Source organism: Diachasma alloeum, unplaced genomic scaffold, assembly GCF_001412515.2.
Source record: "Diachasma alloeum isolate Michigan unplaced genomic scaffold, Dall2.0 Dall_scaffold_01134, whole genome shotgun sequence".
Classification (NCBI taxonomy): Eukaryota; Metazoa; Arthropoda; class Insecta; order Hymenoptera; family Braconidae; genus Diachasma; species Diachasma alloeum.
The window spans coordinates 44,492-56,778 of record NW_021681244.1 but is presented as its reverse complement, the minus strand read 5'-3'; the positions used below and the strand labels follow the sequence as shown (position 1 = coordinate 56,778).

Below are 12,287 nucleotides of genomic sequence, written 5' to 3'. Positions count from 1 at the left end.
AACCGCTCCTTCTATCCACTCCTCCATCCCTTGCTCTATCGTTTCTACTCCCTCCCTACCCTCCTCACATAGCTCTTTCTTCATCCCCATCATCATACCCCCCATCAATCTCCCCTTTTTTTATCCCTTTTACCCACTTGCACCTTCCACCTGAAATCCTCAGGCGCTCGCCTCTTTATCCCCTCTCAACCCTCCAACCACGTCTCTAACAGAATTACCACCTCCCACTCTTTCATTCTCTTCCAAAAATCTGGATCCTTCTTTTTTACTCCTGCTACATTCCAAAACGCCACCTTACTCTTCCCTCTCTTCCTCTCTACGCTCCCCTTATGCTTCCCTTCCGCGTCTTCTACTCTATCTACCTTCCGCTGCCTTCCCCCTCCCCCTCCGCGTCCATTACGTCCTCTTGAGTCTCGTCCTCCACCTTATTTTTTCTCTTCTCCTCGTCCCAAACTTCTCCCCTTCAATTCCTTAACTTCATCATTCTCTCATCCCAAATCCAGAGTCTCCCCTTGACCCACAATCTTCCTCTTCCCACTCCCACTTCCCTTCCCCACCTCAACTCTAAATCCGCCATTCTTTCCAACTCCCATTGTATCCTCCTCTCTTTGAATGTAAGGTCATGTCCTAGCCGTTCCTTTCTCCCCTTCAGCTTTCCCCTACTATCAAAAACTCTCTTTTTTTGGTCCTCACTCTTCAGCCCTACTACTATCGACTCCCCCCCATCCCTATCTTTACCTCCAAATTTCCTCATCCACTGTACCTCTACCTCTACCTCCAGCACCTCCCTCAACCATTTCTCCACTTCCCCTCTCCCATCCTTTGTGTCTAGCCTTACTCTCCTAATTACAAAATTGCTCTTCCTCTTCTCCCTTTCTGCTTTTTTCTCCCTCCATTCTAACTCCTGGACTCTTTTCTCTATGCTCGCGCCTATGCTTCCACGCTCGTTCCTGCCCCCCCATTCCCTCCTCTCTCCTCTCTAACCACTCCTCAACTTTTCTTTCGATCACGTCAACTTTCTCAATCTTTTTTTCTACCCTCTCTAATCTATTTCCCGCTTCCTTTTTCTCCTCCTTTCTTTCCCTCTCCGCCTTCTTCCATTTCTCCTCCGCCTCATTCAATTTTTCCCATATTCTTCCCCTTTCTTCTTCCTATTTCCCTTGCCACATATCTAAACCCTCCTTCATTCTCTGCATTTCTTCTCTCCCCTCCCTCCCTTCAATTTTCAGATCCTCCAGCGCTGCCATGGTATCCCTGCTGAACCGTTCCAGCAACTTCTCCAGCCTGCTCACTCCCCCCTCCCCCATTTGCCCATTACCCTCCTCCTTTTTCTTTTTCTTACTTTCCTCCTCGTCCTCATCGCTTTCCTCTTCCCCCCGCCTCTCTCTTTTCCAATTTTGACCACCGTCCATCCCTCTTCCTACATTACTAACCTCTTCTCGTCCCTTATCTAATTCCATATCCTTCGCTACCTGCATCAGATCCTGTATCGATTCGCATGTCCTTCCCAACTTCTGTCTCTCTATCTTTTCCCTCAACAACCTCTGTGCCATTGGCAGTGCCCCCCTCTTCTTCTTCTTATTAACTTTTCCTTCTCCATCACTTGTTTCCCTCCTTTCCCTGCCCGCGCTATCCGTCTCCTCATCACCCCCTCCTGCCCCTGCCGATTCATAATACGTCTCATCCATACTCAGATTCCCTGATGGCGCGCCTACCCCCTCCCCCGCCACCTCTTCACCATCGACCCCCTTCTCCTCCCGCAACACCTGATCCACCTTATCCTCACCGGATAACGTGAACTTAAAGTAACTCATCATACCGACTCTCCCTCCCTTATCCACCTGTCTATCTCCTCTGCTTCCTCTTTCTCTCACTTTCGCTGTCACGGCACCACCTGCACAACTCCCTTTCTCTCCCCCCCCCCTTTTGCCACCTACCACCAAACCTTGCCCTTTTATCAGGGGTACCAGCCCTTTTACCTACTCAGCCCTACTTCCTATCTTGCACAATCCTACTGCGCTGTCCCTTTTTCACCCTCCGCTTTTTCACACTACCCTGCTGTTGACCCAGATCTTGCCCACACTCACACCTAACCCCCAATGCACGTGCCCACCCTTTCACTCCACTCTCACACAATTCCTTCCACCAGATCACAACCCTTCATCCACCAATCACTCCGCTCACTCTCTCTCCCCTCCTCCTCCCGCCCCAACTCTCCTCCCAACACTAACCCTTGCAAATTTGCAAAAAAAAACCGTCGCGTTCGCGAAAACCACCACTTGCTCCTCGCAGACCGGAAACAGAAGTGTGTTTACAGGTAGTTTAACAAAAAAATTCGATTGAAAGAATCATATCTTCCCAGAGTATTGTATTTTTATTTGACTATTCGTTTTGAAATTTCAGTAGAGATCGTAAAATTTATTTTTCATTTATCAATATTATTTCCATTTTGAAGACATTATGAGGAAAAGAAATTACATTCACAAGTTTATTCACGAATTGTATAACTGAAGTGTGAGATGTCTTCATCATTCCATTTTCATGGCTTGCTTGATTGGTTTTGAAATATTACTGGGTAAAAATTCACTGCTTATATTACTGGAGAGAGAATTGAAGACATCAGTTGTAATTGAGAAACTATTTCTCACGAATTTATTCACTATTGAGATTCACAGTACAATATCCTGAATTCTTCCATCAGAAAAGACAAAAATAGCGATAAGGGTATTTTTTATACGAAATTTTTTTATGTTTTTATGTATTGATTTATTTTTTTGTTACTTCACAATGGCAATAAAATGTAACAATCCTACTTTCATTCCTAATCCCCTAAATGAAATATATTCCATGAACATTCATATATTGTAGAATTTTTATGAACATGGGAGATGTTTCGTTTTTTGTTTCAGATTGTTTGACTATTTGGTAAGTAATACGACTCCAGTTTTGTGGAGAGAGTGGGGATTGATTCAATAAAATTTTCATCATTCAAAATTTATCGCAATAAAAGAAAACAAACATTGTGAGAAACTCACAGCCGATAAATAAAGAATAATTTGATTTTACGTGTTTAATTTGATTTTATGCCATTGAGAATAAGTATTGAGATATACGAATTTAAGAAATTGGAGCAAAGATGGTTGAGTGGGCTATTGACTCCCGGGGGAATATTTTGAAATATTTTAGTTCCGCGACCGACCTAGGTGGGGCATTCTTTCCGCGAGTCAAATAGCGCTGTAAAGGTATTAAGTTTCGGGCAGCGGCTCAGTTTCGGCATTCAGGTGTGGTGAGGCGATCAAGAAGGCCTCACCCGGGTTCACCTACGATCCTCGCTGGAGGAGAGAAAAGTAACCAATTGTCAGCAGCCAGCGACATTAACTTTTAGTTAAAAGCGAGCTGTGGTCGAGCCATTGACAGCAGCCAGCGACACTAGTCTCTGACTATCGCGAGCTGTGGTAGAGCCAATTTGTCAGCAGCTACTAAGTTAGCATTTTTGCTACTTGTGTGCTGTGGTCGAGCCATATTAGTTTTTTTGTCAGCAGCCAGCTTAATTAGTCTCGGACTAAAAGCGAGCTGTGGTCGAGCCCTTGACAGCGACGGATAAAACTGTCGTGGTAGAGCCACGCGGGGTGGAACGTTCGCGAGGGGGAAATATTCTTTTGGGGTGGTAATTATTATTATTTGCGAAGTACTGAGGAGGGAAGCGAAGTCACTCGTTCGCCGACTCAGCCATCTTGAATTTGGGAATTTCGGTGGATATTCTGTTTTACCGACGGTCGTAAACTTGTTTTACCGACGGACGATCCAGAGGAGTACGATTCACGGACTGAAAGATTGGCAAGAATAAAGGTTAGAGTTTTAGAAAATTTGATTGTTGAGTTAATTCGTTCATTTAATTAATTGAATTTATTTAGTATTGAGATGGAGGAGAATAATTTCACATTGGACAAGAAGGGAAAGATTCTATGTCCTATGGTAATATTATTTGGTTTCTATGTAATTTTTAAATTGAGAAATGTATTGGCTATTTGTTTATTAATAAAATTTGTGATGAAAACTATAATCTCTATGATGACCTCAAGGCTACATGAATCGGCCTAAACTGAGAGATTCGTTTTCATGTTTAAATAGAACTTTTAAAATTTAACTGTCGGGTAAAATAATTCTCAAAAGGATCTCGTGGAATTATTCTGGGGAATCGTTGTGTTTAGTGAGGGTCGAATAAGCGTTAACGTTCAGTCCAAATTTTGGTAATCGAACTCCTCTGGTCTCTAGAGGGCTGACACTTTATCGCGAAATTGACGGAAAACTGAACACTCGATTCAAAATTTGTGGAAATCTGGTATCTGGGAAATCTGGGTAAAAATTTGGTAAGTCTGGAAAAATCTGGTAATAAATTGGAAAAGCTGGAAAAACGGGAGAACTGGGACAAATTTGAAATTTAGAGATAAGTTACTGGACGAACGGCGTTTTAAATTAATTTAAACCCTGGCAACTGAAGCACCGGAGCACAAAGGAAAATTTAAACAATTTCTTGAGCCAAAAGGTTCGTCACAGTAATTGGCGCCCGAACATTAGACTCGAAATAGAATCGTAAAATATTTTGATTTAAAAATAAAAAAAAAAATGGTTGGACAAAGGACTAAAATTTATCAAATGAGCAAATCGGAGCTCATTAGTGAATTAGAGAAGAAAGGACTTTCCACCGAAGGAAAAGTCCCAGAGTTAAAAAATAGATTATTGGAAGCTCTCAGTAACACAGGCTCCAAATCGAGTAAAATTAATACTCCGAGTCAAAGTAGTCGACCGAGTCGAACGGCGAGTATTGAGAGGTCAGTGGGTGTGAATAAGAGTAGGCAATCAGATGGAGGGATTCCTGAAGATGCTGTGGCTACTCCAAGGAAACTGAGACGCGCATTGGGTAGAACTGCGAACGCGAGTGCTGATGAAAAGAATTTATCAACCCCGCGAAAAGACACAAAAGCACCACCGGAAATTGACCCAGAAGTCATTGTGTAATACGCTGATGATGATGAGACCACGCTTATTAGAGTTCCTGGAGGTGGAAAAGCAAAGAAGATGGATGAAGAGTTCGTTGATCCGAATGACATACGGATGAAGAACCTCATCCAGCAACATCGTTCACGTCATAATAATGAGAAAACTGATAAGGAGAAGGAGTTGAGAGATCCAACTCAAGTCAGACACAGAGAAAATCGAGAACGTCACTCGAGGAGTCCGAGTGAGAGGGACTTTGGGGATGATTTAACAGGCATTTTCAAACATCCAGATGATATTCAGGACAGAGAGCAAAAAGAAGAGAATAGACTCTGGGAACAATACAAAAGACAGTTTGTTAACCAGAGGACCTATCAATCTGATACTCGAGAAGGTGGTCAGAATAAAAGTCACGTAGATTTCACAACTGAAGAGTTGGAGATCATGCGGGAACTTGAAATTAAAAAGATTAGGGACAAGAGTCGACGTGAAGAAGAAGGCCGTATGAGGGAAGCTAAGGTTCGAATGGAATATGAAGTGCGGGCTGAACTCAAACGGGAATACGAAGAAGAACTCCGCAGGGAGAGACAAATGATATTGGAGGAAGAGCATAGAAAATTCGAAAAGTATAAAGAGTATCAGAGAAAACTGGAAGAGGAAAAACTGAGTCGTGAGACAGAGCGTCTGAGGAAAAATTATCATGATGATGTTGAGTACAAAATGTCTACTAAACCGCCAACACCAGCTCCTAGACGAAAGTAACACTATTCTCCAGAGTACAGAGATAGGAGTCGTGATAATTACAGGGAAAGAAGTCCAGAGAAGGATAGATTCAGGGAGAGATACACTTATGATCGACGTGATGATCGGGGATGGTATCGATCTGAGGATCATGGGTCATACGGATGGGATGATGGGAAACATTTAAATCCGGTCGAATTAATCAGGAAATGGGGAATTACGTTTGACGGGGAGGAGAGTGTGCTTAATTATGTCGATAGGGTAGAAGAGTTAAGTCTCTGCTCTGGAATCCATAAGGACAGACTACTTAAGTATATCCCGGTAATGTTTAAGGGTGTAGCACTGCTTTGGTTTAGGAATAATTTCAAGTTCTGGAGAACTTGGAATGAATTCATTATTGACTTGAAAAAGGCCTACTTGCCCAAAGATTTCGAATTTCGGATGGAAGAAGAAATCAATGCAAGGACACAAAAGTCTGGGGAACGTATTCGTGTCTACGTCACTGAGTTATTAACACTCATGAGACGTCATGGATCAATGTCTGAGGAGAAGCAATTGTACTTTTTGTATCGGAACTTGGCAGAGCCATACAAAATGTACATTAAAAAGACTGCTGCAGTCAGCATTGATGCCATACTCAAAGATGGAACGGATTACGAGAATGACATTTTCAAATTGGATAAGGACAAACATCCAACACTGGAAATCCCATCAAAGAAAGAGAAAAAGAATCAGCCAAGAGAAAACCACAATAATCAGGAGAAAGATAAGAAAAAGAAATCGGTAAATGCAGTTGCTGCAGAGGAAAAATATGTCAGTAGGGAACGTTGTTGGAAATGCAGACAGAAACGACATGAGAATGGAGTGTGTAATAATCCACCAGTCAAGTTCTGCATGTTCTGTGGTATCCTGGGTAAGTGGACGACGGAATGTTCTTGTCCTAAACCTCGTTGGTGGACTGAGAGAAGACAAGCTGGAAGGGGTGCTGCTAGAAATAATCAGAATGCTGGTGCAGTGGTATCCAATTCTGCTCCTGTTTCTGGTCAGGCCTCAGCTACGTCTAATCAACAGGCACCAGTTGTGAATCAGAATGTTAATAGTCGTGTAAGTAATTTGGTACCAAGTGCTCCAGTAATTCCATGCACTAGTTCAGTACCTGATCAGTTGATGAAGCTCGACGATAATAGACCCTATCTAATTGTTGAAATCGATGGAGGAGAGTACCGAGCACTGGCTGATACTGGAACGGCCAGGTCGTACCTATCCACCGATACCTGGAAGGAGATACAACAGAGAAATCCTGATAGAAAATTGAGAACAACTGGTCATGTCGCTTCAGTAGCTGGAGAAAGACTTGTGCAAATTACTGGGAAGGTACAATTAGAGATTATGGTGGAGACAACGCCTGCAAATTGTAAGTTCTACGTAATGGATAACTTAGGAACACAGATAATTCTAGGGGTTGACGTGATGAAACAAATTGGACTCAAGATGAGTTTCGAACCTGATGAAGAAGCTAGCTCTGAGGTTTATCAGGTCTATGCAAGGTTCAGTTTGGGAATGATTCGCCAGGAGAATGATGATTCTGATGAAGATATTCATGAGGAAGAACCTGGGCGGACACCTGAAATTGAGCCTGGACTTGATGAAGACTCTGAAGCAAGTGATTGGACTGAGGACGAAAGACCAGTACTAATGATTAAAGATGATACCATTGACTACGCTCAGGCTTTTCAATGTATTCATGAAGAATTGAAGAAATTCAAGGATGTCCAGGGACCAACTCATCTTATCGAACATCACATTCGATTGAAACCTGGTACAGAGCCTATTAAATTTCGTTATACCCCCAAGAATCCTGCAATGATGAAGATAATGCACGACGAGGTGGATAAAATGTTAGCTGGTGGGGTTATTGAACCTTCGGAAAGCTCGTGGAATTCTCCGGTGGTACTTGTCAAGAAAAAGAATAAGGAATATAGATTTTGTATTGATTACTGCAAGATAAATGAGGTTACGGTCAAGGATGCGTACCCTTTACCACACGTGAATACGATGCTGGATAAATTGCGGAACGCGTACTACATTTCTGTCATTGATTTGAAAAATGGCTACTGGCAAGTACAGATGGCATTGGAGAGTCGACCGATAACAGTATTCACCGTACCTGGTAAAGGATTTTACCAGTTTAAGGTAATGCCGTTTGGTTTCACGTCGGCACCTGCCACGTTTCAGAGACTGCTAGATAAAGTCATCAAGCCTGAATTAGAAGCAAAAGCTGGAGCTTACCTGGATGAAATTTTCGTCATTGGGTCATCATTATCAGAGCATGTGAAGAATCTCTCGGAAGTTTTCGAAGCATTGAGAGAGGCAAAATTGCAAATTAATGTGGAGAAAAGTAAATTTCTGCAAGAGCAAACGCAATATCTGGGACACATTGTTGGTAGGCATGGCATTCACACTGACCCAGAAAAGGTCAAGGCCATAGTGGAAATGTCAGAGCCGCAGAATGTAAGGGAGTTAAGAAGGTTTATTGGCATGGTGTCGTGGTATCGGAGATTCGTATCGAATTGTTCAGCTACCATGATACCATTGACTAAACTCTTGTAGAAGGGACAGAAATGGCAGTGGGAGGATGATCAGAAAGAGGCTTTTGAAACTGTGAAAAATAGTTTGGTGGAAGCACCAGTACTAGTTCCTCCTAACTTCGAGCACAAGTTCATCTTGCAAACGGACGCGAGCAATGATGGTATTGGAGCTGTGCTGATCCAGAAGAATGGGGACAGAGAAAATGTCATTGCCTATGCGAGTCGAACACTGACGAGACCAGAGAAGAATTACTCCACCACTGAGACGGAATGCCTGGCAGTGGCGTGGGCGATTAAAACGATGAGGATGTATCTGGAGGGTTACTCTTTTGTAGTAATCACCGATCATCAATCTCTGAAATGGCTACTGAAACTGGACAATCCAATGGGGAGGATTGCTCGATGGAATTTATTCCTCCAGCAATTCGATTTTGAAATAGAGTATCGCAAGGGGATTCTGAACATAGTAGCGGATGCTCTGTCGAGGAATCCAATCGATTTGAACAACTCTGAGGACGAGGATGAAGAGGAAGAGGGAGTAGTATTGGCCATCGAACCTGAGGATCGTTGTGAGTGGTACCAGGGATTGATGAACAGGGTTAGAGAGCACCCTGAACGCTTCCCTGACTTTATGAGTAAGGATGACTTATTGTATAAGCATGTTTATCATGCACTAGATTTCACATCTCGTCAGGGAGAAGCGTGGAAGCTTTGCGTCCCTGAGTCCAAACGCCTCCGCGTTCTCCAGGAAAATCACGATATACCGACGGCAGGACACCTGGGGATAATGAAGACGATTGCTCGAGTTGCCCAGTCATATTTCTGGCCAGGAATGCAACGCGACATAAAAGATTATGTTAGACATTGTCAACGATGCCAGGAATTTAAGATACCCCAACAACAACCAGCGGGAAAAATGGGCACTACATACGCTTCCTACCCATGGGAAGTCGTATCAATCGACCTCGTCGGACCTATCACTAGATCCTCCTTAGGGAACACAGTATTACTAGTGATGCAGAATAAATACTCTAAATGGGTGGAAATAAAGCCCATGAGAACTGCTAAATCTGAGACAGTTGTTAAAATTCTGAAGGAAGCCATCATCCTACGTTTTGGGTGTCCTAGGGTATTAATCTCTGATAATGGAAGTCAGTTTACCAGTAGTGTCTTCAGGGATTGCTTGAGGGAATTTGGGATTGAACATCAGAGAACTCCACCATATGCTCCTCAATGCAATCCAGTGGAGCGAACTAATCGAGTCATTAAAACCATGATTTCCCAATACATCAACAAGAACCAGCGATCTTGGGATAAATACTTACCAGAGCTTATGTTTGCCTATAATTCAGCTGTCTATGAGACTACCCAGTGCACTCCGGCACTGCTGAATTTGGGAAGGGAACTGGAACAGCCTAAATCGTTGAGAAAAGAGTTGGAAGGTAATCGATCGGGTGTTCAGATTGACTTGGACGAGCGTTTGACGAGACTGAGAGATTTACAAGACTTCGTGAAAATCAATTCAGCTAGGGCTTTTACTAAACAGAGTAAATACTATGATCAGAAACGTAGGGATTGGGTGCCAGTGGTCGGCGAGCGGGTGGCAAAGAGGGAACATCCGTTGTCCTCGGCTGTTGACAACTTCTCTGCGAAACTTGCACCAAAATTCACTGGGGGTTACACTGTTAAATCTGTCATATCTCCAGCAGAGTATGAGATTGTCAGTGATGAGGGTATTGGATGTCTCGTCCACATCAAGGATTTAAAACCGGATTTTGAGTAGTTGAGTTAATTATCTGGCTGGCTGATTAAAAGATTCATTAGAAAATTGTTATAGACAGTATCGTATCATTATCGTTAATATTATTTTGTCGTTTTCTTTTTTTTGTGTTATTTTGGAATCAGTCAGGATGTCAGAATTTGAGGATATGTGGGCGATGCCGTTGACTCCAGAAGAGTAGGAGACCAGTAAGCAATTTGAGGGACCTAGGAGACTGATAGTACCTGAGGCTAAACCGATCAATGAGTTCAAACAGGGATCATTCGTTAGACAGCAAGAGATCAAATATGACAAAAGATTATTCGAGGAGATCGATCAAGTAGTTAGTGATGTTGAGAGCAGACAGGGAGTGATCGACGTAGTTATACCATTGCCAGTACCTGAGATTCGCATTAGTGATAATTATCCTCGTAGGACTCCTAGCGAACCCATCAACAAACCTAGGTTAAAAAGGAGAGCCGACTTAGAAAGGGAAATGGAAGGAAGGGTTGTTCAGGAGTTACCACCAAGGTTACTGTGGCCAATGCCTGAACAGAGAAGAAAGAAGATGAGAGAATACGCGGACGAGATAGGTTTTCCCTTGTTGAGACAAAACTATCCATTCTTTCTGGGGGAGAGATCTGATCCTCGTTTGACCCACTACACTAGTGTTAGTAGGAGAAGAAGATAGGGTAATCAACCTGGAGTATTTGAAGCCTTATGATAATAATATATTGTTTAGACAGAAGTCTGAGAGAAGTAGGAGACCTCCTTCGGTACAGAGTTGGGGAGGGCCATCTATAGTTGGGGATAATGAGTCGATGAGATCATTTTCGGGGTACGAGATGTCGCAGGATACGTGTCGATCGTTGTCAAGAATGTCATCGGTTAGTGAGATGATCGATTTTGAGGGTCCAGGGTTCGAATCCGCAATTGGGGGAAATGCCCGAAGATTTGCTGAGGAGTACATATCTCACGGGGAAAATAGAGAATTCCTAAATTATTGGCAGGGAAGAGATCTTAATTATAATGAGTACTGTGAGGCGGACTGGGACGAGTTGGAGGATGGGGAAATCCGGGACGAACCTGAGTTGCCTGATTTTTGCTATCCAATCCAACCCAAGAATCAACCCGGTGGAGAAGCTGTTGATGTGCCTTGGGAGATGGCATACAAGAGAAGGAGGAATCGTGGGAGGAAACGCAAAATAGTTAGAGATGGCACTGTAGAGCTTGTTAAGAAGTTTGCTCATAAGACAGTGTATAAGAAGCTGCCATGACTGAAAGTCTAGTTTATAAAAGATTTTGATACTTTGTTTTTTTTTTGAGAAGATGTACCTTTGTTTAGTTTATAAGAGATTTTGATATAGCATCTTTTAGGGAAATCAGCCAAGTGCAACCCAAAAGACTGAAACAAACTGAGATTTAGAATAACAAGCATTATTATTATGTAATTGAAAAGTATTTTTGAAAAATAAATGAGTGGAACTCATTTCTTTTTTTTTGAAGAAGGGGGAGAGTGTGAGGCACTCACAGCCGATAAATAAAGAATAATTTGATTTTACGTTTTTAATTTGATTTTATGCAATTGAGAATAAGTATTGAGATATACGAATTTAAGAAATTGGAGCAAAGATGGTTGAGTGGGCTATTGACTCCCGGGGGAATATTTTGAAATATTTTAGTTCCGCGACCGACCTAGGTGGCGCATTCTTTCCGCGAGTCAAATAGCGCTGTAAAGGTATTAAGTTTCGGGCAGCGGCTCAGTTTCGGCATTCAGGTGTGGTGAGGCGATCAAGAAGGCCTCACCCGGGTTCACCTACGATCCTCGCCGGAGGAGAGAAAAGTAACCAATTGTCAGCAGCCAGCGACATTAACTTTTAGTTAAAAGCGAGCTGTGGTCGAGCCATTGACAGCAGCCAGCGACACTAGTCTCTGACTATCGCGAGCTGTGGTAGAGCCAATTTGTCAGCAGCTACTAAATTAGCATTTTTGCTACTTGTGTGCTGTGGTCGAGCCATATTAGTTTTTTTGTCAGCAGCCAGCTTAATTAGTCTTGGACTAAAAGCGAGCTGTGGTCGAGCCCTTGACAGCGACGGATAAAACTGTCTTGGTAGAGCCACGCGGGGTGGAACGTTCGCGAGGGGAAAATATTCTTTTGGGGTGGTAATTATTATTATTTGCGAAGTACTGAGGAGCGGAGC

At 42.9% G+C, this 12,287-nt stretch overlaps 1 protein-coding gene across 1 annotated transcript; it reads left to right on the top strand.

Annotated features, from left to right (window-relative positions):
- Positions 1-4,626: 4,626 nt before the first annotated feature.
- Positions 4,627-10,110, top strand: LOC107045921. The gene is made up of 4 exons (XM_015268333.1): positions 4,627-4,832; positions 5,052-5,756; positions 5,805-8,250; positions 8,350-10,110. The coding sequence occupies exons 1-4, from the start codon at positions 4,627-4,629 to the stop codon at positions 10,108-10,110; spliced, it is 5,118 nt and encodes a 1,705-aa protein (XP_015123819.1).
- The last annotated feature ends 2,177 nt before the right edge of the window (positions 10,111-12,287 follow it).